The 26,015-nt window shown below is 46.1% G+C and overlaps 1 protein-coding gene across 1 annotated transcript; it reads right to left on the bottom strand.

Moving 5' to 3' along the window:
- Window positions 1-1,309: 1,309 nt before the first annotated feature.
- Window positions 1,310-10,355, bottom strand: LOC136422735 (uncharacterized). Its single transcript, XM_066410586.1, has 11 exons — window positions 10,277-10,355; window positions 9,791-9,870; window positions 8,385-8,497; window positions 7,921-8,076; window positions 6,635-6,750; window positions 5,658-5,727; window positions 4,735-4,887; window positions 3,485-3,670; window positions 2,675-2,827; window positions 1,676-1,795; window positions 1,310-1,388 (listed from the first exon to the last, which is right to left on the bottom strand). The coding sequence occupies exons 2-10, from the start codon at window positions 9,844-9,846 to the stop codon at window positions 1,698-1,700; spliced, it is 1,101 nt and encodes a 366-aa protein (XP_066266683.1). The 5' UTR covers window positions 9,847-9,870; window positions 10,277-10,355; the 3' UTR covers window positions 1,310-1,388; window positions 1,676-1,697.
- Window positions 10,356-26,015: the final 15,660 nt, after the last annotated feature.

Below are 26,015 nucleotides of genomic sequence, written 5' to 3'. Positions count from 1 at the left end.
TGGGTACCGGTACAGCGTACCGGTCCAAAACCGGTATTTTGTTATGGACCGGTCCAAAAAAAACGGTCCGTAAAAATTCAGTGGACCGGCATATGGACCGATTAGAAAATTCTGGTCATAATTCTAATATACAATTGGAACATAACCCGTAGGACTCACAAAGGCCTTTACTAGTGTCTCGCTCTCCAAAATATAATAATAATGAAATATGATGTACTGAGACACGACTATAATCAGGTACAGGTCCGGACCTGGACCTGACCCTCTGGACCTGGACCTGGACCGGACCTGAATCTTCTGTACCGGTACCCACCCCTAGTACATACTGCTTTCTCTGCTTAGCATGCAGCATTCGGGACAGAGTATGGTAGTTTAACACACACCACTGCCAGTGGACTAGCCCCCTGCTGTAGTGACTTGCACAAATGTGTGGCGCAAAGACTACAGAGATGAAGATAGGCGCCGCCCCTATGCGTCTTATCAGTTTTAACTAACCCAAATCATCAAATAACATAACAAATAATCGTACGAATTCAACGTTACCTGGCAACCATTCAGCATGGCGTACGACCATTACGTCATGATCACGTGAGTGCAGACACTCTAAATTTTCATATCAGTGAAGGTGGTATCATACCAATATATTATTTCTACCATATTGCGTAACAAGGCCTTGATATTCTCACCTCACCACACGCCCAAAGCAGCGTGACCTGTGTTGACCTCGCCGTTTATCTGGCTGCAATCTGGATTCAGCACCATGGGGCGGATACGACACTAGCTGAGTGACCTAAATGTCACGCGGATACGACACTAGCTGAGTGACCTAAATGTCACGTTCGTGTACTCGTACCGGTTTCTCGACAGCACGTAACCAGAACGTAATGTACATACGCTTAGTCGTTTGTTTGCTTGTTTTTAAGAATTTCTTGATGGCTAATTTACAAAACAACACTGCGCCCTCTAGCGAAACTACACCCATTTGGCCCTCCAGTGCGTTTTTGTGAGCGACCGCTGTAATTTGAAGTAATTCCGCTTGATGGCAATAAAACTTGGTACAAATGTACAACATTTAAACGATACATTCAGCATAACGCCCTCCCCTTATTAGCAATTATCCCTACTCCCTTTCCCAGATTCTAGTAGGTTTTCTCTGGAACTGTTATTGTTTCTTTAATTGGTCAGATTGGTCAGAAATTACCCGCAATGGCAGCCTTTCTAGTGCTGAATTGATGCACGGTTTACTCAGAGAAATGGTGATGATGCAAGACTGTGTAAGTGTGATTGACAAAAAAGACCCAAAACTACATTGCAGTTCATCAGGATTTATTGAGAGTCCTAAGACGGAGACTCTGCTACTCGATGTTCAAGCTGCGAAGATCGTCCGCCTGTAGGTGAAAAAGAACAGCGCATCAGCACTTGGTTAGTAGACAATTGCATAAACTTGACAATGTTTTCTTTTTTTAAACATCGTTTTCCATCGGTCTTTAGGAGTTGTATGAAGAAGTGCACTGATAATCGACGATAAAGCTTTTAACAATGTTTCAAAGTAATTTTAAGTTATGGGTAGAGTAGAGACCTCACTATTTTAACGTAACGAGCACCAACAAAACTAAGAGTGAAAAACTATCGCAAACCGTTATGAAAAGAGAAACGCTATGAAAATGTAACTGACCTGCAACACGTTCCAGCCCGGCTTACTTGGTGTTGACGCCGTTGTTCTGCTGGTAGGCCAGAATGGAGTAGTACAGGAGCACCACCTTGTTCTGTTCCAAGCCCTCCAGGAAGCCGCTTCCTATTTGGACAGAGGGTGATTTCAGCTGGTTATATCAGAGTACGATAAGACACAATAAGAACCCAATAATACTCCTTACTTTTTGTGGGATCATTTTGTCTGACCCTTAACACCCCCCTTCCTGACCTCGGTAGGCCGATTTAAGCTTCCCTTGAATAAAAAAATCAAAGAACAAACATACAAACATGGGAAATCCCTCCGTTTTACGCCTCATCTGAGAGGACGCTCCTAGGTTAAGTGCTTGTTTCTTTGCAATGGAAACCATGAAAGATTTCAAAGAGTGAGTTTTGGAGCAAGAGTAAAAGAATTTGGACAGGGACTGTTCCGTCCAGCGTGGTTAGTGTTATGGGTTTTACCAGAGTGAGGAAACTGGGGTCAAGTGCCTTTCACACAATTCAGGATCTGCTATTTATTAGAATCCAAAACTTTAAGATTTCAAGTCAACAAGCCTAATCAAAAGGCAACTATGCCATCTATTTATGTACAAAACATAGATGGGGTACCCATGCCCTTGAGAGAAGTATACAGGAGGTCCATGGACTGCTCTGGTTCACTTGTCTGGAACTCACTACCGCAACCTATTACAACCTTCAAAAGACTATCGCTACAGTAACTGACCCTTATCGAACGGTTATGGACATAATGACTTGACGAATTATTATTTGTTATTATTGCTTATTCATCATTTATCTATTCTTTGTATTATTGATAGGATTTTGAGTCACCTTGGTTGATCAAGCATTTAGTTATTTATTGTTATGTTGACCCCTTGACATGCCCTCATCTCGACCTCTATGAAAAGCGGCCCTGATGGCCGAATGGAGCTTCTTCGAGACTAAATAAAGGCACAAGCAAACAAACAAGACATAAATGGGGTACCGTCAGCGTCGCAGTAGTCGAAGTAAGGCCCCACATCGACGACAGCGCGCATTTCTGCGAAGGTGACGAGACCGTCTCCGTCGGCGTCCATTCTCATGAAGTAGTCACGGTCGAAAAACGACAAGAGCTCAATCTCGGTGAACTGGCCGTCAGCTGGTGAGGCAAAGGTACGTTTACGTTGATGAAGGTTTGATATCCAGGTAATACGATACGCTAGATTAGTTACTCAAGCAAATGGATAAAATGTGGAAACGGTCAGATGGTCAAGATAGCATCTGCTGACTTTCGTCAGTCACTAAACGCTCGTTTTCATTTAAATGTGCGCATTTTGTAACTTCCGTTACCGTCAGTACGTGTCCACTCAGTTACATCCAGATAAATGCTCTGCAGTACTCTGCATCAAGTCCCCTCGCAGTAGAGTACAGCTCCCCCCTATCTATATTGCAGGACAGATAGTTGAAGAAGTGCCCTTCTATACCCACCTGAGTGCCACCATCCACCAGACCTTACGCTGGACCGAACACGTCCAGACCACATCCAACGAGGCCAGGAGAACCCTGGGATTTCTGTGGAAACTCCGCGACATGCTATCCCGGGAGGCTCTTGAGGTGGCGTATAACACAATGGTTAGACCCAAACTTGAATTTGCCTCGGTACTGTTTGGGGACCTACCTTGTACTGCAAGCAAGATACTGGAGAGAGTTCAGTACCAAGCAGGTTGCGTTGCTGGTTGCTCATTAAAATAATTATAAAGTGATGTGAGCCAGCTTACATGAAGTGAACTCAATGAACAGTCGAATCAATAGTTACCGTTCTCATCGTTTGCCGCCATGATCTGGTCCAGAGTCATGACGTTCATCACTTCCTGCTTGGACAGTTTCCCGTCCCCGTCAGTGTCCAGGGTGGGGTCTGTAATCCAGGCCGCTTCCGCGTTCAAGACCAGGTTGTACACGCCGATCATGCTATTCTGTTCGTCTCCTTCCAGGGAACCGCTGGCTGTAATGATAATAATGTTTACGGTTCTCAGTGGCAAATGTGCTAGATGTTGGCACATCGGCAACCGAATCCGCAGTGTGTTTATCGGCGTGGCGGTGCACCTGTCTTCTCTGGCGGTGGACGTCACTCCACCGCCATGGAAGGTCGTGTAAAGTGCCTATCCCAAGGGCACAACGTCGGGTCAGGGTGAGTATCGAACTCGGGACCCATTGATTCCGAGTTCAACGCTCTAACCGTTACACCACGCCGACGACGACGCTGGCTGTAAGATAGGCGTGACAAAAGGAAACATTAAGAAACGTTACTCTCCAAGCAGAGGAGTGGGTCCGGGTGGTTTTTGACGTGCTGTTTTAGGCGTTTTTGTCGGGCTTTGCACTTTGTCATGTTTAATATGTGGGATGGTGACATTAAAAAAAATGACAAAATAGAAATCCCGACAATAACGCATAAAACATGTCAAAAACCAGCCGGACACACTCCTCTGCTTGGAGAGTAGATTTACAGATACTCAACTTAAAAGTAAAAGGAAGACCAGGTCATATCACAGACTTTAAAATGACACTGCTTTCTCCGCTTTAACGTACACATTTGGGGAAAAAACATGGAAGTTGCGCCGATTGCGCCACACGATGCCACCAAAGTGGTATTGGCAGTATAAGCTTCGCGAAAAGTAAGTGAAAATAAAGCAGGCATCCTCAATTAAGGTGAAGCATAATGCTTTTTCAAGTAGCTAGTGGTAGTGCAATGCGGGTGCGCTACGGTTCGCGTTTTTGGCCAAGCACACCGTGTCACCCCTACTCTTCTCGATAAGTGCGTAGGGTTCAGAGGTTTGGACGCTTGAGGCTTACGCCCGAAGCTCCCTCATACACGGGGCCGCCGGCTTTACGTCACCATCCGAAATGACGAATGCAATCCCTTACAACATGTCCGAGCTCGATCGAGTCGACCCCAAGGATCGAACGCGGGCCCTAGGAGCCACGGAACTTAATCCAGATGGCGACGCAGCGGGGTTGCGTTACCGTTAAGCTTCGCGAAGCCAAGCAAAAAGAAAGCAGAAACGCTACCGTCTGCGTCGAAGAAGTCAAAGAGTCCTCCCATGTCCATGACCTTGCGGAACTCCCCGAAGCTGACCTCGGCGTCTGCGTTGACATCCATCGTCTGGTAGATCGTGGCGCCAAAATTGCCCTCGATCTGCAGCTGGGTGTAGTGGCCGTCCCCTGCACGGAAAAATCACAATTGATAAGTTTACTGCAAATTCATGCCCGGAGGCTAATTGCAAGAATACAATAAAATGAGGTAATGATGACAATAAGTAGACAGTAATGAAACTTACACAAAGTAAAATTAAGTCAACTAGAGCTACTTCTAATCTAAACAGCTGCTATTTGGTTTGATTTCTTTTTTTGTATGCAGTGGAATATGAAATTCCCTACGTTTTGGGGGATATAAGCATTGGCCGGTGTTAACAGGAAGACAATTTTTGTAGGTCTGTGTGACGTACAAAGCCGGGGACAATTTGGCTGACTAGGTTAAATGACGCGGAGTAGTCAGTAGTCAATGAGATCAAGGACATTGATAAGATATCATAGTTTTCTGTCATCTTAACATCTTTAACTCAGCGAGACCTCAAAGTAACAATGTAGTACAGTTTGCAGGGAGCAAATACATGCCCGAAGGCTAATCACAAGAACGTGTAGTATTGAGTACTGATGATAAGTAAAGTGGTTAACTGATCACCTTTAAGGTACAAGTTACCTGCATCAAGATATCTTAAACTGGATTACTACGATTCTGCTCTCAACAAGGTTGAACCGTTCCTGGACGCTGCCCAAAAAACAGAATGTTTGCAACTTATGAGAGACAGTTTTTCACCATATAAGTGCTTGTGGACATTAATTGAATACGATGTATCAAATTGAATGATGAAACAACGGATTTTCTAGCATAATTAAAGGCACAACATAAAAGCAACAACATTTTTCCTTACTGTCGAGATCCGTTGCTGCGAAGACCTGGTCCTGAGACATGGCGTTGAGCATCTCGTCCTTGGACAGAACCTGTCACAAGGTGATATTAAGGTTATGATTGTTGATCTAAAATACAAGGGTTCTGAGATCGAATCCCTTAGCTAGTGATGATTTAAGCCCAAGTCTCACTGAACCCACGCCACGCTGGCGGCGTCGCTGCGGCCGATCGAATTGACAAAGCACTCAACGAATTTGATCGACGAAAAACGAATATTTCAAAGCTTTGTGTTTTTTGTTGTCTTTTCCGTCATACTTGTACGTTTTGAATGATATTCTCATTATGAAGTCAAGGATAACACAAATCCAATTAGGACGCAGCGACTACGCCAGCGTGCCGCGGGTCCAGTGAGAGGGGGGGGGGCTTTACGACATGTCCTGGACGTCGGCTGTGCCAAGAACGTCCTCAATGTCTTGCTGTTCACCTGTCGTAGGATTAATGTGACTGCACCCTAATGATCTAACTTTCCTTCTTCCTCACTTTAATGGCTCACTTTTCTTTTCTGCTTCGCTCGAAAGACGCACAATTTAGGACGCAGCGACGCCGGCAGCGCCAGCACGAATTTTATAAAGACAACAAAAACACAAAACGTACTCAAACTCATCTAAGAGCATAGCTTGTGCATATCTATTGACATACACTTTGATTTTTCGTTTCCAAGAACAGCCCGGCCGGGCCCCGGTTATGCTAGGGTCACATTTCCTTGCCGGGGCCCGGCCGGGCAGTTTGCCGGAACGAAAAGTACGACATAGAAGACAACAAAAGACATAAACGTAAAACTGGTCATTCGTAAGCATGATCTGTGTATATTTCTTGATATCAATTTTTACTTCACGTTCCCGCAAACATCCCGGCCGGGCCCCGGTATGGAAATGTGACCCTGGCATCAAGAAATTTGACCCTAGCATAATGAAGTGAGGGTAAACATTAAAAACCAACCTGGTCCCCGTTGGTGTCTATCATGTCCCTGCTCATGAACCCGCGACCACTGACGATGACCTCCGCGTAGATGAGCACCATCTTCTCAGCCTCAGGACCCTCCAGGAAGCCGTCACCTGCGGGGGACGGAGGGAAAGGAAAAGTTCTGTTTTACCTTTAAGAAATTGGTATTGGCAGTATAAGCTTCGCGAAGAGTATGTAAAAGTAAAGCAGGCATCCTCAATTGAGGTGAAGCATAACGCTTTTTCAAGTAGCTAGTGGTAGTGCGATGCGGCTTCGCCACGGCTCGCGTTTTTGGCCAAGCACACCGGGTCACCCCTACTCTTCTCGATAAGTGTGTTGGGTTCTTTTACGTACAGAGCTTTGACGCTTGAGGCTTACGCCCGAAGCTCCTCCATACACGGAGGCCGCCGGCTTTACGTCACCAATGACGAATGCAGTCCCTTACAACATGTCCGAGCTCGAGTTGACCATTGAGGATCGAACGCGGGCCCTACGTTCCACGAAATTTGATCCAGATGGCGAAGCAGCGGGGTTGCGTTATCGCTTGCGCCACGGGGACATGTCTTACCTTTACCGCATGAATTTAGAGAAACAAATGTACGTTTCTTGGAGGGCACACTTTTAAGACAGATTAGAGGAAGAGGTGAGGTGGGTGTCACTCCACCGCCAGCGAAGTAAAGTCCCTTACCCAAGGGCACAACGTGGGAACATGATGAGCATCGACCCCGGGACCAATTGGTTCTAACTCCAACGCTCTAACTGCTGCCTTTGAGCATTCCAAACACTGGATGTTGTCAACCGACGTACAGCAGTCTAAGATGGTATTAACTGTACGTCTGTACGTTGGTACATCCTTTATTTGTACCATCGTATTGGATGTTTGAACTAGAGTTAAGTACTTGTGATACATATACTTCATGTTTGCTATGTTGATTTAACGATTACGGAGTCTTTTTATGAAGATGAATTGGTATTGAATTTCTTTTATTTGAGTTGAAAGTGCGATAGTTGTGTGCTCATTTGTTTTAAAAAAAGAGAGAGAACGCAATGAATTATCCTCAGAACATCTGCTTGGAAACTAGCAAGAAAAAACACCCCTCCCTCAAAATGGCCACACCCAACATTAGCGATCCCAATAAACAACCCTCCTAAAAAGATGGTAACATGTGACGTCACAATTCAAGATGGCGGCCTCCGCACATGCCAACGGATTCAACAAAGGTTTTGATACACAAACCTGTAAATACATTGCTGCTGCGTTACAGGTGGTGATGCAAACTCACCGTTAGTGTCCTCCCTGTCGAAGATGCGCGCCATGTTGGTGCCCTGGCGAACCTCGTCATAGCTGACCCTCCCGTCACTGTTGGTGTCCAGCAGCGGGAAGATGTTCGGGTCGTCGGTCAGCTGGTAGACCTGGAGGATGTTGAAGAAACCGTCGCCTGCGGGGTTAGAGGGAAAATTGAGAATGAAGACCACCGACCGGGACGAGGGGCGATACAAACTTCCGTCGACTTTTGACCCCTTACTGTAGGCACTTTTAACCCACCGCTGGAGTCAGTTGACCGCAGAGACTAAAATACAGTGAGTCTTTATCATTTTTGCATAGTTTTGTGGAGAGGAGGGGAGAGGGAGAGGGAATGAGAGAGAGAGAGAGAGAGAGAGGTAAACAGGGAGGGAGGTAAACAGGGAGGGAGGGGGGCAAGGAAGAGACAGGGGGGAGACAGGAAGGGGAGGGAGTTTGTAATACCGTCTGGATCCATGGCAAAGATGGCCTGGTCCATAGTCATGCTGGCCATCACCTCGCTCCTCCAGAGTCGGTTGTCCCCGTTAAGGTCCATGAGTCCGAAAAAGTCCTCCTGTCTGTATGTAATAATGAATGAAAGACCTTTATCGCACATTCAGGCCGGTGCATATACATGCCATATATATGTCACAGTAGAGATTGGAATCCAGTAGAGTCTGGAACTCTACTAGTAGAGATTGGAAATCCAGTCTCTACTAGTAGAGTTCCGGATTCTACTAGTAATTTCAATCTCTACTAGTAGAGATTAGAATTCTTCTGGTGAATCGGGATCTGAATATCAAGATTCCAATCTCTACTAGGAGAATTCCAGATACTACCAGTGGAGATTGGAATTCTATCAGGACAATCTTCAATTTTAATAGGAGACATTCGGATTGCATCTAAACGTTTTGGAAAATAGGGGTCCATCGAAATGGAACTTTAGTCCATGGCCGTTGGTAAATGCCAATGATATGTCAGTCAGAGACATTAGCATACGGCCATTATGACTTAGTGACTCAAAATGCTCAAGCAGTTTTCCAGTTCGTTAGTGATTCGGTATAAAAGAGCTAATTCACTGTGAAGCCAGTTCCAAAGTTGATATCAAAATTACCGGTTTCAGATATCTAAAACATAATTATGGTAACTATGGTGAATGTAGGCTTAGCTATGCTGGAATTTTAGGTGTGAAATGATTCAGTCTATTTTCCAAAACATTTTTATGCAATCTAGAATCTGGAATTCTCCTAGTAGAGATTGGAATCCCAATATTCAGATCCCGATTCCAATCTCTACTAGTGGAGTTCCGGACTCTACTGGATTCCAATCTCTACTGTGGCATATACATAGAGGCATTGTTGAATGGCAGTGGCAGACGTGCTATGGTGTAACGGTTAGCTATCCTGACTGTGCCTCACAATGCCTGAGGGTTGACCTCAGTTGAACAATATGCGTGAGATAATTACCAGTGAGATTAACCAGACTGTAAGCTCAATAGCTGCAGACTGAACAAGGTATTGCCAAAAAATGAATTTCGTAGGAATACGTTCGTGGAATTTTAGAATATACGCGACATCAATCACAGTATTATACTATCGGCTCCGGCCTTACGGCGTCGCCAAAATAGCATAAATCGCCAGTCTGGAGCTACACAGGCCCGCGGTGTATAAGTACTCGGTGGGAGCGAGCTGAAACTCAATAGGATGGCCGAGACCCTTGTACAAACAGTCATCTGCATAACGGTCCGCCACTGCATGTTATGACCGCTATCGCTATGACTTTCGGACACTGGAAAAGTCTATCCCAAGTGCGGTTCCGAAAATGGTGGGGTTACCAAAATATTCTTACTGTTTATAGACTCAAATACGCACCTTTTGACAGGAGAGGCAGTTGCCATGGCAACGAAGAACAGAAGGAAGGGCCCCATCGCTGATTCGGTGAAGAACAAACCCTAATGAATGTCGACAATATGTGCGTAAGTACAGTGTCAATAAGGAAACATTGGGAAACCATAAACCCTGTAGTGAGTAGACCAGTGGTTAGTGGACCAAGAGGTTGGGAGTTACTACTGGAAAGGGTCGCAATTCTTAGGATGGGGCGTTAAGCCCCGTGGTGCGACTGTTCCTTTTGCTTTTTCCCAGAGGTCAATGAGCCTGTTCATGGTGCCTGTCTTCTACGTAACGATCCAAAAATGTTGACATTACATAACGAATTCTCTCTCCCTTTCCCTCTGGAAGTCAGTCCAAAAAGACTACGTGTATGACCGGTTAGCTTGGCATAGTACAATTAAGATACAAACGAAATGATTTCAAAGTGCTGTGCGTGCAGAATCATATAGCAGCTTCTGATAGACTCACCTGGATATCGATCGAAGAAAAGGAAGAAAAGGTGCTACGACAGGGCTGGTAACATCGCGTTTTTATAGAGTAGCCGTGAGAGGCGGTCCACCTTCAAGCAACACGATACCGACCATATCCGCAAAAGGATCAACAAAGATGACATCATTCAACATCCAAAGATAACGACTTCCTCTAAATGATATAGATGAAAACGTCAGCTAGAATTCTCAACGTTATTTGTCTTATCTTAAGCACACTTACTTTCCTACTATTCCTGATAAAGAGAACAGAACTCTACTATTAAAATCAAAGAACCCACAAATTATTTCTAAGAAATGGGGTAACATCGTCGTTCACTGCCTCAAAATAAAAAGTCAAAACTTACACCATGTAGATTTTAGAATATAGCATGATATTGGCTGTAGCCCTTAATACCATGGTTGTATTTATCATTATTATATGGGTTGTTTGTATCTGCAATTAGACCTCGGGCATGTTGTTGAAATACACTTTTAATATCTTCAGAGCTACGTCTCCGTCGTTCAAATTTAAAATTTCTCCAGCAGAAGGTAAAATTTATGCATGAGCAGCTGAAATGAGATACTCTAGTGGTCTATTTGGTCTTGCTTAGTTCACAATGTCTCCATAATGCCTAGCCTGTCAAAAAGTCTGTCGTATTAGCAATGCACAAATAGGTCAATGACCCATTGTAGTTGTAGTTTTTATTATTTTTAAGCCTGGAATCAGAGTTTAAAGTCATCTTCAACCAGAAATACCATTCATTTTTGATACTGTTAAAGAATTCAATTTAAAGATATTGATGGGGACATTGGTGTGAAGGAGAACGTTTTGACTTTGCTTAAATTTCGCACCATTACATCAGCATCCCGTGGCGCCCATGCCGGGCCTGAATAAGGGTCAGTTTGATTAAATGTGTACTATATAGATAACAGACACGAGTTATAAAACACAAGTAAAACGCAACCGGCAGTTTATGATAACCTATAGCCTAATAGATAAGACACACTACTCATAAAGCAAACATGAATATTAGGTCGTTCGAGACCCATTGCGTTAATATATACCAACATAATTCCACCAGGGTACATAATTCCGCCACCCTGAAAAGAAAGATACGTCCAACGCAACGTCCCCTGTGCATACCTGGGGTTTACTTCCATGGAGATCTCCCAAACACACTGTTTTTCAAAGCTGCGGCTTTATGTAACCCGGCGGATTAATGTCAATGGAGGTTATAGTAAAACAAAATAATTTTTCAAAAACAAAGTGAATATTGAATAGCCAATCGCCATGGACTAGGCGGTTGTTATCGACATCGGTGGCCCTTTGATCTGCACAGACTAAATGACTGGTCACTATGGTGATGAATGATTCTTGGCTCCCATTGGTGTATCTTTAGATACAGATTTACTAGATGGTTTACTACAAACTGTGGATAGAGTGTTCACCTTGCATACAGTAGGTCGTGAGTTCGAACCCCGGCCGGGTCATACCAAAGACTTTAAAAATGGTTCATACTGCTTTCTCTGCTTAGCACTCAGCATTTGGGAAAGAGTATGGCAGTTAAACACACACCGCTACCGGTGGACTAGCCCCCTGCTGTAGTGACTTGCACAAAGTTGTGTGGCCCAAGGGCTGCCGATACGGAGATGGGCGCCGTCTTATGCATCGTCATAGTGCGGGGAGGACTTAAGCTTAACTTACTCCAAACTGTGTAGAGAGTGACCCTGGGCATGAAGGGGTTGTTTTAACATACTAAGTAAATTCAGTCCTTCTCATGAAGCCACCAAGAGACTGACATGGCGACATGACGACAAGAGGAGGTGAGCTAGGTTAACAGTAACCGTTATGCCCTATCGGGCGTTCACTTTTTCCTCACACCCTATAGATATACTAGATGGTTTACTACAAACTGTATAGAGAGTGACCCTGGGCAGGGAGGGTTTGTTTAAAAACATACTAAGTAAATTTAGTCCTTCTCATGAAGCCACCAAGAGACTGACATGGCGACATGACGACAAGAGGAGGTGAGCTAGGTTAACAGTAACTGTTATGCCCTATCGGGCGTTCACTTTTTCCTCACACCCTATAGATATACTAGATGGTTTACTACAAACTGTGTAGAGAGTGACCCATGGGCAGGGAGGGTTTGTTTAAACAAACTAAGTAAATTCAGTCCTTGTCATGAAGCCACCAAGAGACTGACATGGCGACATGACGACAAGAGGAGGAATAGGTTAACAGTAACTGTTATGCCCTATCGGGCGTTCACTTTTTCCTCACACCCTATAGATATACTAGATGGTTTACTACAAACTGTATAGAGAGTGACCCATGGGCAGGGAGGGTTTGTTTAACATACTCAGTAAATTTAATACTTCTCATGAAGCCACCAAGAGACTGATATGACTGACATGACGACAAGAGGAGGTGGGATAGGTTAACAGTAACCGTTATGCCCTATCGGGCGTTCACTCTTTCCTGACACAAAAGAAAAAATCTTTATGTTCCTCGAAAGGTTTGGAACTCAACTTCATAAATCATTAAATCATAACTCCAGGAATGAATATCACCGACTTAATGTGCAGTAGTGCAAGCTAGGTGATCATTTGGTAAGCATATATATCCTTTTAGTTTGTCGTTTTATTTACCTATTTTTATTTTTATATAGCATTCCCATTTCATGGTTATTATCTTTGTTCTAACGTTATCATAACCAGGTGACGTTGAATTGACTAACGAGAAAGCTCCATTTTGCCATAACCACCAGTCATTATTACTCCTATCTTCACTGCGCACTGATTGGTTAATCCTGAATCACATGATTCCCACTACCAAATAAGTACAGCGGAAGATCACCCATCTGCCTCTTGTTTGGATTCATCCGCGCCGCCGGAGGTCGCGAGTGAGTTCACGACCAGGTCCTCGCAAGTCACGGCTGCACGAACGCATTTTGCCGTTGTCAGTGGAGAGTTTTTGTTGCGGGGGAAGTGTGCCGGGCGGCCGGGCAAGTTCTTCTGGACCGAGATTTTTGGCGGCCACAGCCCGAGGGGAAACAGGCCGCTAGGATACGGCGACAGATGCGGCAAGCCATGCGGGCCAGGCACTCGGTGTGGTCGTCCGTGACTGCGTCGGGAAGCGAACGATGTTTCGTCACGTTTGAAGGTCGGAATACCGACGGACACTAGAACCCTGTGTCTTGCTGACGAGGTGAAGCCTCTAAGTACAGCGTTTGGGTGGAGAGTGCGGTAAAGTGACTTGTTATTTGTTGCCGTTTTCTTGAAGTTTTGATTTATTCTTTTTCGAACGCCGTCTGCACACGTGTTGATTTACATTTGTTCAGGTGTGTGTCTGGCGTCAGCTTTTCTGGCTTTTGCACTGCATGATTTGCATTTGATATTGTGCGCGGGGAGGGCACTTTGTGAGGAATGGGTCTGGAACGTGGTTGAAGTACTTATCTTAGAAGGGAGGGAAACTCGTGACAAGAATCCCATAGTGACCATGTTCGGTGTGTGCCGGCATGGCGGAGGACTGCTCGAGTGGGTTTTAGGTGTTTTTTGGTGTCCCATCCGTGTTTCTGACGTTGATGTTCTTTTGGTATTGAAGTTACAGCATGGCCACCGAGACCCGAGCCGTCCAGACATAATGGCCCAGACAGGAGATACCGAGGAGGGTGCCGCCGCCGGCTTCCTCGGCTGCGTTGACGTCGCTGCGGTGGGCGCCATCGGCACCACAGGGGATGCGGTTTTCACTGGTGCCGAAGGAACGACGGATTCCGTCCACTCCGTTAGAGCGACAGATTTAGCTAAGATAAAGGTTTGGGTGGAGAGTACGGTAAGGTGGCTGTTGCTATTTGTTGGAGTTCTTGAATTTTTGCTGATTTGCATTGGTGTAGGTGTGTGTCGGGCGTTAGCGTTTTGCAGCTGCGTGATTTGCATTTGATATTGTGCTTTGGGAGGGCATTTTGTAAGGATTTGGTTTGGAACGGGGTTTGGAAGTGACTTTGTTTAGAAAGGGAGGGAAACTCGTGACAAGAATCCCTTGTGACCATGTTCGGTGTGTGCCGGCATGGCGGAGGACTGCTCGAGTGGGTCTTAGGTACTAGGTGCTTTGGGTGTTTTATCCGTGTCCCTGACTTGCTGTTCCTTTGGTAATGAAGTTACAGTTGGCCACCAAAATCCGAGCCGTCCAGATAGAGGACACGATTAAAGTGCAGTGGATGCCGTGGACGCCGCCTCCAGCTGCCTTGGCTACACTGACGCTGTTGCAGCGGGCTTCACCAGGACCAGTGACAGGGGTTGCAGGCTCCACTGGCGCCGGGGGAACGACGGACTCCGTCCGCTCCGTTAGGGCGACAGAATCAGAAAGCCTTGCTGGCCCAGAACACTTGGAATTCGCCCGCAATGTCGTTGAACGTGTCTGCATCCGTGGGTTTCTCGCACCTGGAGTTCACGGGTTTGAGATGTGTTTAATTTTCTCCTCGGTTTGCGGATGATTTTGGTTATTGTCAGGCTGTTTATAAATGTTTTGTTTGTATTTGTATACAGACTCGCCTATTAATAAAGGGATGCAGGAGAAGTTCCCCAGGACGATGGCAGCATCCTCTTCACCTTTAATAGAAAGATGGGCCAGGAGATCCAGGGGCAGCTGCGGCAACAGTCACTCCGCAATAACAGCAGATGCGGCACGCAGTGAGTACCACTGCCGAGAGTAATTACCGAGAGAAAGGGGATGTACAGTTGGGTGTTCTAGGATTACTTCAGGCCCGGGTATGGATTGCGCAAGTGAGCCAGCTGTAAGGAGTGGCTCAGTTTATTTTAGCTTTGAGTAGTTGGGCGTTTTTCCATTTTAAATTTTGATGTCGATTGTTGGTAACAGGTGTTGATTTGGTACTGTTTTAATGTTTTGCATCATGGTTTAATTGTGTGTACTATGTGTTATTGTATTTTGGAAAACAGTGCTTGTACGGAATCCCGGTCGTTCGCGCTTGGTGTCACTGTTAGTGTGTGAATATCAAGTTGCGTGGACCGGAGAGTTTCTGGTTATGGCGTGTTTTCATTTGTGATGAAACGGTGCGCATGTGCGAACTTCTGATCGTTCGTGCTTGGTGTTTGCTAGCACTCTTAGTGTGCGAACACCGGGTAGCGTTGGTCAGTCATTCGCGTATGGCTGGTGTTTCATATTGTGGGAAACGGCGCGCATGTGCGGAGATCTGATCGTTTCGTGCTTGGTGTTTGCTAGCACTGTTAGTGTGCGAACACCGGGTAGCGTTGGTCAGTCATTCGCGTATGGCGGGTGTTTCAGTAGGGGAAAACGACGTACACATACGGGACTTCGGTCATTTGTGCTCGGGGTTTGTTACGTCTTCCATCGTGCAAACTTTGAGTAGCGTTGGCTGAGGGGGCCGTGATGGTGTGACGTGTTTTCATATTGATGAAACGGCGCGCATGTGCGAACTTCTGATCGTTCGTGCTTGGTGTTTGCTAGCACTCTTAGTGTGCGAACACCGGGTAGCGTTGGTCAGTCATTCGCGTATGGCGGGTGTTTCAGTAGGGGAAAACGACGTACACATACGGGACTTCGGTCATTTGTGCTCGGGGTTTGTTACGTCTTCCATCGTGCAAACTTTGAGTAGCGTTGGCTGAGGGGGCCGTGATGGTGTGACGTGTTTTCATATTGATGAAACGGCGCGCATGTGCGAACTTCTGATCGTTCGTGCTTGGTGTTTGCTAGCACTCTTAGTGTGCGAACACCGGGTAGCGTTGGTCAGTCATTCGCGTATGGCGGGTGTTTCAGTAGGGGAAAACGACGTACACATACGGGACTTCGGTCATTAGTGCTCGGGGTTTGTTACGTCTTCCATCGTGCAAACTTTGAGTAGCTTTGGCTGAGGGGGCCGTGATGGTGTGACGTGTTTTCATATTGATGAAACGGCGCGCATGTGCGGACTTCTGATCGTTTCGTGCTTGGTGTTTGCTAGCACTTTTAGTGTGCGAACACCGGGTAGCGTTGGTCAGTCATTCGCGTATGACGGGTGTTTCATATTGTGATGAAACGGCGCGCATGTGCGAACTTCTGATCGTTTCGTGCTTGGTGTTTGCTAGCACTTTTAGTGTGCGAACACCGGGTAGCGTTGGTCAGTCATTCGCGTATGACGGGTGTTTCATATTGTGATGAAACGGCGCGCATGTGCGGACTTCTGATCGTTTCGTGCTTGGTGTTTGCTAGCACTTTTAGTGTGCGAGCACCGGGTAGCGTTGGTCAGTCATTCGCGTATGACGGGTGTTTCATATTGTGATGAAACGGCGCGCATGTGCGAACTTCTGATCGTTTCGTGCTTGGTGTTTGCTAGCACTTTAAGTGTGCGAGCACCGGGTAGCGGTGGTCAGTCATTCGCGTATGGCGGGTGTTTCATATTGTTGGAAACGGCGCGCATGTGCGGACTTCTGATCGTTTCTTGCTTGGTGTTTGCTAGCACTTTTAGTGTGCGAACACCGAGTAGCGTTGGTCAGTCATTCGCGTATGGAGGGTGTTTCATATTGTGGGAAACGGCGCGCATGTGCGGACTTCTGATCGTTTCGTGCTTGGTGTTTGCTAGCACTTTTAGTGTGCGAACACCGAGTAGCGTTGGTCAGTCATTCGCGTATGGCTGGTGTTTCATATTGTGGGAAACACTCGAGAGGAAGGAGCGGTTGATATTCGGTCCCGCTGGATAGGAAGGAGCGGTTGATATTCGGTCCCGCTGGAAAGGAATGAGCGGTTGATATTCGGTCCCGCTGAAAAAGAAGGAGCGGTTGATAGTTGGTCCCGCTGGAAAGTAAGGAGCGGTTGATATTGGGCCCGTTGGAAAGTAAGGAGAGGTTGATATTTGGTCCCGCTGGAAAGGAAGGAGCGGTGGACAGGTCCCACTGGAAAGGAGCGGTGAATAGGTACCGCGGGAATAACATAAGCGGTGGGTCCCGCTGCAATAACAAAATGGAACTCCACTATACATGCATACTCCTGGCGTTTTATCAAATGAAGGGCAAGGCTGAGCCAGGATCACAGTCAAAACGTAAACAGGAATAAAGGAAGTACACGTCACATGTACTTTCAGAGCTGAATGCACCTCTGATTGGGCCACGTTTGCGTGTATGTTGAAGCACAGTGGGGTGCAACTCGTTCCAGCCACAAGAAAGTAATGATGCCTAATGATAGTATAAAGTTGTCACTGATTATGGTCTCGCTTTTAAGCGGGGATGTTGAAATCAACCCAGGGCCAAGACCGCCAAATTTTCCCGGCAACAAAGCTGTACAAAATACTCATGCTGCTACTTGTTGTGACGACTGCAGTATTATTAAAGACTGCGTTGAGTTATGTTCTCAGGTGTACACTACATTAGAAACCCACAAATCATACTCGTGGAGATGCTGTGACTGTGGCATACCCAACTTTGCATCAGCTAGGTGACATTACTCACGATGTTTTTCATTCAGTAAATTCGTTTGATACACTAAGTTCTAGTGCAAGCTTGACAGACGAACCCCTATGGCTACATCCAATCCACTTAGATTTAAGCAGGGCAACCCTAATATGAGGGGTCATGGTCGCAAAAAGACCAATGGTAGACTCCTGCCGGCAAACGGTCAGAGGGTTCGAAACAAAAATGCTGAACTGGCGACTGTAATTGACATGTACAAACCAGATATAATAGCAGGTACAGAGTCATGGCTCAATCAAGATATAGCGAGTAGTGACATTTCCCCTGACAACTGCTTAGCACTCCGCGAAGACAGACTAACAGGGATGATATGATTGTCACCCACAGGCCTGATCTAGACAGACTGTGAGATCCTTTGGACACAAACTCAACTTGCAGGACTGCTAATAATTGGTACATACTATAGACCTCCATCAGACCAGGACAATACGGCCTGGAGGAACTTGACAAGTCGAGTGGTAAAATGGGATCTAAGGTTAACTCGGACAATGTGATCATCCTTGGAGACTTTAACACACCTGGTATGAATTGGGATGCTAGCACAACAGATAACGCTCAGGGCAGCCATTCAGGGCATGCTCAGAAGGAGAAGCTACCGCACCTAGTGGATAACCATGGGTTATTCCAAAAAGTCCAGGGGCCAACTAGGAATGGCAATCTCCTGGACCTGGTCTTAGTTAATAATCCAAGCATAATTGGAAAGACCACAGTAGTTCTGAGAATAAGTGACCACGACATGGTATTGATGGACGTTAACCTGGCACCCAAACAGAATACAAAACCCAAGAGAAAGGTGTACAATCGAACGAAAGTTGATGAACCGGCCATCAAGAGTGACCGTATGGACTATTTTACTAAACGAACTAAGGACATATCCGTGGCACAGAAGTAGGGCGATCTTAAAGACAAAATCAAGCACACGATGAACAGGTATATCCCGAGTAAAACAACATCAAGCAGATACAACCTGCCTTGGTTCAACAGAAACTCAAGAAGGCATTGTCGTAAGAAGCAATTGCAACGTCTCTACAATAAAGCTAAGAGAACAGGGCTAGAGGGAAGACATGATGGAAAATTAATACAAAAGGGGGGTACAGAAAAGCATGAGAGCAGCACATTTAAAATATGTGGCAGAGATACTGGGGGAAGCTATAACTGACAAACCCATAACATTCTGGTCGTACATAAAGGCCTAGGGAGAGAACTTGTCGGGGTAGCCCCTCTAAAGACTGGGTATTCCTTGATTAGTGATAGCGAGACAAAAGCAGAGGCACTCAGTTCACAGTTTTAAAGTGTATTTACAGAGGCAGACTCCACAGACATGCCATTTTTCGGACATCCCTGTACCCCTCCGAGGCATTTCCTGCAAAGAACTCGAACACATTATTCATAGCCATGTCATGAAGCACTGAGAACGTTACAGCAATTTGACGGACTACCAACATAGATTCAGAGCCAAGCGATCCACAGAAACACAACTTAGTATTCACAGTTTACGACATGGCTTAGTTTAGAGTTTAGAAGAGATAAAGGGGATATGATTCAGGTTTATAAGATTGCAACCAGGAAAGAAAGAATAGATTATGGGCGTTTCTTCCACTGTCGGGGAATAAGGGCAACACAAGAGGGCACTGTTATAAAGGTTGAACGTGCCTCTGGCGAAAACGTCAGTACGTAGGAAGTCCTTTGGAATCAGAGTTGTTAACAATTGGAACTCACTGCCTGGCCTACTTCACCGAAGAACCCTCAAATGTATCCTCAAAGATACACCGGTATATGTCGCAATTTCGGTTTTTGTATAACGGTGCGCATGTGCTGACTTCTGTCCGTTCATGCTTGGTGTTTGCTGGCATTCAACTCTGGTGCGTAAATTATGGTTGGGTGGAAACGCTACGATGGTATATACAACGTGTTTGCTTTGGGATGAATAGGAGCCTCATCCGCCCATACGGGACTCGCCCAGAAGGAGTAATGTGGTGTGGGGTAATGGCAAAGCGTAACTTATCCGTTGGTCTCCCGTGAGATTCCCTTGTCAGGCCCATTTCAAAGGAAGGAGTACAATTTGGCGGGAGCAACTTTCAACGCAAGTGATGGGTTATGTCTTTCGAAGATATGTGCAAAATACGGGAAGTGATGAAGGGAAACACTCCATTGGGGTATAATGTACATCGGTTTGTACCATATTGTTCTTCTTTCATGATGAAGGCGTCATATTGTGACATCATAGACGGGTTTACAAAAGTATTAAGAATAAGGAAAACAGGAGGTCTAGCAACACATTTGATGTCTGAGGAAGGGGTAAGGCAATTAAAGGGGAAATAGCGAGTTGTTGGTGTTAAAGGCGTTTAAGAGACTCTCAGTGTGGTACCCCAATAGTATGAAATAAATATTTAGGGAGGAGAACATATCAGAAAGGGTCAAAAGGTAGGGGTAAAAAGAAAGACGGGAGTTTAAATAAGAAAATTTCGATATTTCAGATGAAATGTTTTTGACGTATAACAATAATTCCGATGGTTGAAGGTTGGTGTAATTAAAAACGGTGAAACATGAATGAGCGTCTGCTGTGGTTATTAGAAAGGGTAAGGGATAAGAAAGGGTAGTTGAAATATGGAAGGCTATAAGGTTGGGGTAAAAAGATGATAAGGATGGGGGTAAGATATGAGAAATATCTAATGAGAATTAAAGTAACAAGATAGCATGGGAACGTGAGGAGGCAAAGCGACTTCGGCATTTCCCCATAACTTAATCACATATGAAGGATGATCCAATAAGTGCGCAGTGTGGATAGTTACCTATCTTCACTGCGCACTGATTGGTTAATCCTGAATCACATGATTCCCACTACCAAATAAGTACAGCGGAAGATCACCCATCTGCCTCTTGTTTGGATTCATCCGCACAGCCGAGGAGCGTGGTGAGGTCGACCCAGTAAACGATAGTTCTAGAGGTTTTCGGTGGGAAACAGAAGGGTTCTTTCCTAGGGAAAGTCACCAGTTTCCCCCCACCCACCCACCCCGGTTCACATACATTAACAGTTTACAAGGGTCCGGCTCCGCCACGCGACTTTGGCATTTCCCCATAACTTAATCACATATGAAGGATGATCCAATAAGTGCGCAGTGTGGATAGTTACCTTTTTGCCTGAAAATTGTGCGTTAAGTGGGGGGGGGGGGAGAGTAACATTAATGAATAATGGTCGAATTCTCATTTTCAGAATTTACCCCCATTGATTTCCATTGTATTTGATTTTTATCAACTTTCTTTCTAAAAAGATACTTTCAACTTGACCCGTGACTGGACAAATGCTTTAGGATGTGAAACATTTTAAGATTTAAATGTTATACGGGACTCGTGCCACTCATGTATCAGTTTGATACATGATAATGCCTACATGATAACAACGCTTATGGTCTACCTTCGGTGTATATGTTGCCATGAGGCATGGTCGGTTTTGTTTGCTTGTTTGTTTGTTTGTTTGTTTGTATTGCATACCCGGTAAACCGCATTAAGGCGTAACACACCAGCTTTGTACTGAAGAGTAAATCCTACATATCCGGAAAGATTTATGTCATTCACACACAGCGGGAAGGACCCTTAATCTTTTCGATAAGTGTGTTGGGTTCTTTAACGTGCTTGAGGTGTGGCTCTCCTCAAACACGGAACTTTCATTTAACGTCCTATCCAAGGGACGTCCCTAACCGAAGCTAGGTACTCATTTTCACCTGAGTAAAATGGGGAAAGTCGTGCAAAGTGCCTTTCCCAAGGGCACAACGTCAACGGGACAAATCAGGGAACCCCGGATTCGAACTCAGTATCTCTGGGTTATGGGACCAAACACCCTGCCAGTAGGCCTCCACGACGGTTCATCATTTCACTCACTCGGTGGTTTATTCGGTGGTTATAGGAACCGACCATGCCTTATGACACCATATACACCTCAGAGTGGGTCATTAACGCTTATTGTCGTATAGTCATAAGACGTTGACCAATGACAAGGCTCCATTTTGCAATCAATACTCCATATACTGACCACTTATTGCCAGGTTCCCATTCGTCATTTACCCTATATCAGGAAACAAGTAGGCCAAAGGTGACTGCCCTATGCGCACGTGACGTCCTAAAAGCAATACTATTCCTGATAAATGAAATATACAATGATACATGCTAATTGATGAAAGAACAATAGAGATATAAAATGTCTTCGATCAAAGTAAAGTTTTCGAATTTTTTTCAAAGGTTTATTTCGACACATTCATACTCAATAAAATTATATATATATACCATGTCACGTTTACACAATTTGCACCCCGTGTATCTAAAAAGTTATATCGTATTACACGCTCTATAAATAAAGTGATAAAACCAAAGACATTAAACTGGTTACAAATGTTACTATCAGTGCATTCCTATATATTCACCATGTATATAACGCGAGAGAGTGTGTGTGTGTGTTTGTGTGTGTGTGTGTATTTGTGTGTGTGTCTGTGTGTGTCTGTGATGTTTATGCGTAGCGATTGTACAATATATGTACAATTATACACTCTGTTATCTAAATTAGTATATTATACTGATAATTAGTCACCCAAATGCTGCAGAGTCTCTCCACATGTAAATTACTATGTTCCAATAGGAAAGATTTATTTTGCTCTCCGACGTTTGAACAGTTTCTGACATTAATTGAGTGGACCCCTAACAGAGGACTGGGAGTAAGATGGCGGATCGTCTTCTCCCAAAGTCCCAGCCTAGTCCAGCTGTAAGTTGTGTGCTGGATCTTGGATCACGTCGCTAACGCAGAACTTCGGTTTTGCGTCCTTTCCACATCTACAACGCCGTTTCTCTTTCAATAGTCACGTAAGACGCCATCATTGCCACCAGCGACTTTTCTAACGCGTCAGGGCCGGGTCTCCCTGCGGGGTTTCCTCGCCAACATGTGCGCATCAGCCCGTACAGATCTGCCGGACATCCCGGTGGTCTCGACAGCCGGATGCCCCGCGCGAGGATCCCCGCTAGCTCGGGAAAACTCGGGTGGATCTTGTCGTCGTAGCACGGATCTTTTCCCAGCGTGGCGATCTCCCACAGCAGCACGCCGAAGGACCAGACGTCACTCTGACAGGTGTGCACGCCGGTCTCGATGGACTCCACCGCCATCCACTTCAGCGGAAGGAGTTTGTAACACCCGTCATGACTCGTGGAGACGTATTCAGCGGCGGTGTACACGTCTCGCGCCAGCCCGAAGTCGGCCAACTTGGCCACATCGTCCACCGTGATGAGGACGTTCCGAGCGGCCACGTCGCGATGCACGATGCGCAGACGTTCCAGTTCCCCTAACGCTCGCGCCACGTGTACTGCGTATCGTAGAACAAGATCAAACAGCACAGCCTGGCCCTCCTGGGCGCCGTTTCCAAACTGCCTAAGGACCCACAAGAGGTCTCCTTTTTCGGAATATTCTAAAAGGATATACTTCTCCTTTGACGTCGTGATTATCCCCAGCAGTTGGACAATATTTGACCTGCGAGTGTCGTGGTCTTTCTCTTCATGTACGACAACTAGTATGGCGGCTTCTCGGTAAAAGTCTCGGTAGGACTGCGCGTCTTCTGCACACACTGTCTTGGCGGCCACGGTGATATCCCCTTTCGGTGTGCGAAGCTGCGCTTGTATCACCCGACCGAACATTCCTTGCCCTATCAGGTCACCAGGAGTAAGATGGTGGATCTTCTTCTCCCAACGTCTGAGCCAGCCCGGCTGTAGGTTCTGTGCAAGATCCTCCTCCACACGCCTGAGCTCACGGAGAACTTCGGCTTCGTGGCCTTCCTTTTTCACGAAGCATCCCGTCTTGTAGAGCACGAGTAGTACTGCGGTAACAACTAGAAGTATGGAGCCCAGGGGGGCAAGGATTTCTATCAGCGATGCAGTCTGAATGACGTGAAGTTTGTCACAGTCCCTCCCTCCCCACGGTGGCACACACGCACAGCTGCCGTCCACGTGGTGACAGGTGGCGTTGTTCTTACAGCTGCAAACCTGCCGGCACCGCCAACCGTACCTGCTTTTGGGACAGGGTCCGCCGCATTCAGATCCGTACCAGCCGGTGGTGCAGGTACACCTGCCGTCGCCAGAACTACAGCTCGCCCCATTTTGGCAGCCACAGGTCTTTTCACAGTCTTGACCAAAGGTGCCCTCCGGACATATTCCCTGACACCTGGTTAGAGTGAATCCTGGCGGACAGACACAACCAGCCAACCGGTCACAGCTGGCACCATGTTGGCAACCACACACTTCATCACAGAGTTCGCCTTTTCGATTCGGTGGACAGTTGACATTTAATACAATTGTTGCATTCAAAACCTTTCCGTCTTTGTCTCTGGCCTGACACGTATAGCGACCTTCGTCGTGTAACTGTGCATTGAAAACCTTCATGTCTAATTGATGAACGCCTTCACCCATGGCCACAGATGCATTTGAAAACCGCAGCGATAAAGTTTCGACGTCCATGTTGTATACACGGCAGTGAATCGTCACGTTGCCGGAAATGTACATGTCCCGCGAATCGCTAGGCGTCGTTGTTGCGGCGATGTCAGGCTTGGGAATGTCACAGGCTACACCTTGCCAGCCGTGTTGACATTTACACGCCCCATTAAACCCGTGGCAGCGGGCGCCATTCTTACAGATACATTTTTGATCGCAGAGAAAGCCGTATTTTCCAGCAGGGCAGCCTTGCAAATGGACCTCTACATCTGCCGACTGAACATGTACAATTTGTGTTGGGTCCGGAGGGATGTTTGTTCTCACTGGCCCCCCTAATTTTGGAACTTTGCAGACATAACGTATTGTGCTCTTTGACGGGAATGAAAACTTAATACTGAAGATATACGTCAGGTTGGTGACTTTGCGGGGAAAATGTTCTTTTTGAGAAATTTGACGATATTTTCGTGCATCCGGATGCGTAGCAGCAAGCAGCTGGACAAAAAGGCCAGGATTGCCGAGTTCTGCACGACAGGTCAAGTTACGGACTTGCCAGGACCACAGCTGATTCGCTACTGCAACATCATTATGGGCATGTACTGCCCACATTGCCTTTATCCGACAATTGCTGCTTTCTGCATCAAATAGATGTACAAGAGACGTTTTTTTCCATTTTTTGAGAGGCTTGTTTCTTTCGGCTTTTACAGCAAGCACACCCCCCGTATTTGTTTCGGCCTCGACGCTTATGACCAATTTAAACAGAAATTCTTCAGTGTCCTTACCGGTGGGGTTGATCGGAGTTTCACACGTCTCGTTATACACGGGAGGATAGCCCGAGACGTCGGTAACCTGTATAGAGACGTTCACCACTTCGTCGACTACATGTCGACGACCCCCGACGCGAATCTTGATGGCATATTCCGACTGTACTGACCAGTCCAAGGGGTTGGCGACCACAAGGGTGCACTCCTTAGTCAGAAGGAACCTGCCGTACGGATCCCCCTCCGTTTTCACACACGGAAGTTCCGCTTTTTGTATGTCCAACAAACGCGGCAAGCTGACAACCTCTGTCCCAAGCGCCGCATTTTCAGGCACGGAAACGTTGAAGAGGCGATCCCCCGATAACTTTGCCTTGCCCAGGAAGACGTAGACACCAAGCAGAAGCGATAATAGTAGGCTAGCGGCCATGACAAGACTTGTGGCCGGAAGAATTCTGACAATGCCAAACTCTGGAGCCGTGCAAGTGCACAGCTCGTCGTGTTCTGTTCACAGACCTGACCTCGCAATTATCTTCTATTTTTAATTTGTAGCCTAGGGCTACGGGTACTCACCGGCACCCAGCTGGAGGGTGGCAGACACGGAGTAGCGCCCCTACCCCTTGAGGAGCCAAATGAAGAAACTAGCGACCACCCCCCTCCATACAAAAGTACCCCCTACCACCCCAACCCACCCCAACCGTGCCAGAGCCCTATGGCCAAACTCAGTGAGGTTTGCGCGCACCGCTCAGTGTGAAGAAGAAGAAGAAGGGAAAGTGATGACGCGTCTTCTTCAGGTCAACTACACGGAACTTCCGCTTTTTTTTACGCCTGTCTAGATTCTCAAAACACACACAAAGACAAACACACTTACACACACGCACACACACACACAAACACACACACACATATATCCAGACATCCACAAACACTCACATACATACACACATATATATATAGACACACACACAGACAGACAAACTCAGACATACTGTCATGTACTCACAGGGAGTGATAGAATGTGAACAAACAGTAATCACG

The sequence above is a fragment of the Branchiostoma lanceolatum genome, chromosome 17, assembly GCF_035083965.1.
Source record: "Branchiostoma lanceolatum isolate klBraLanc5 chromosome 17, klBraLanc5.hap2, whole genome shotgun sequence".
In the NCBI taxonomy this organism is placed as follows: domain Eukaryota; kingdom Metazoa; phylum Chordata; class Leptocardii; order Amphioxiformes; family Branchiostomatidae; genus Branchiostoma; species Branchiostoma lanceolatum.
The sequence above is the reverse complement of the archived record's forward strand: the minus strand, read 5'-3'. Positions and strand labels throughout refer to the sequence as shown.

What these genes read in the sequence shown, in the direction of transcription:
- LOC136422735 (XM_066410586.1), bottom strand. Translation starts at nt 9,846, where the DNA reads ATGGGGCCCTTCCTTCTGTTCTTCGTTGCCATGGCAACTGCCTCTCCT. An exon ending in CTTTGCCATGGATCCAGACG is followed by an intron (nt 8,077 to 8,384) that starts GTATTACAAACT and finishes CTAACCCCGCAG; the next exon opens with GCGACGGTTTCTTCAACATC. An exon ending in GGCGGCAAACGATGAGAACG is followed by an intron (nt 2,828 to 3,484) that starts GTAACTATTGAT and finishes TTGCCTCACCAG; the next exon opens with CTGACGGCCAGTTCACCGAG.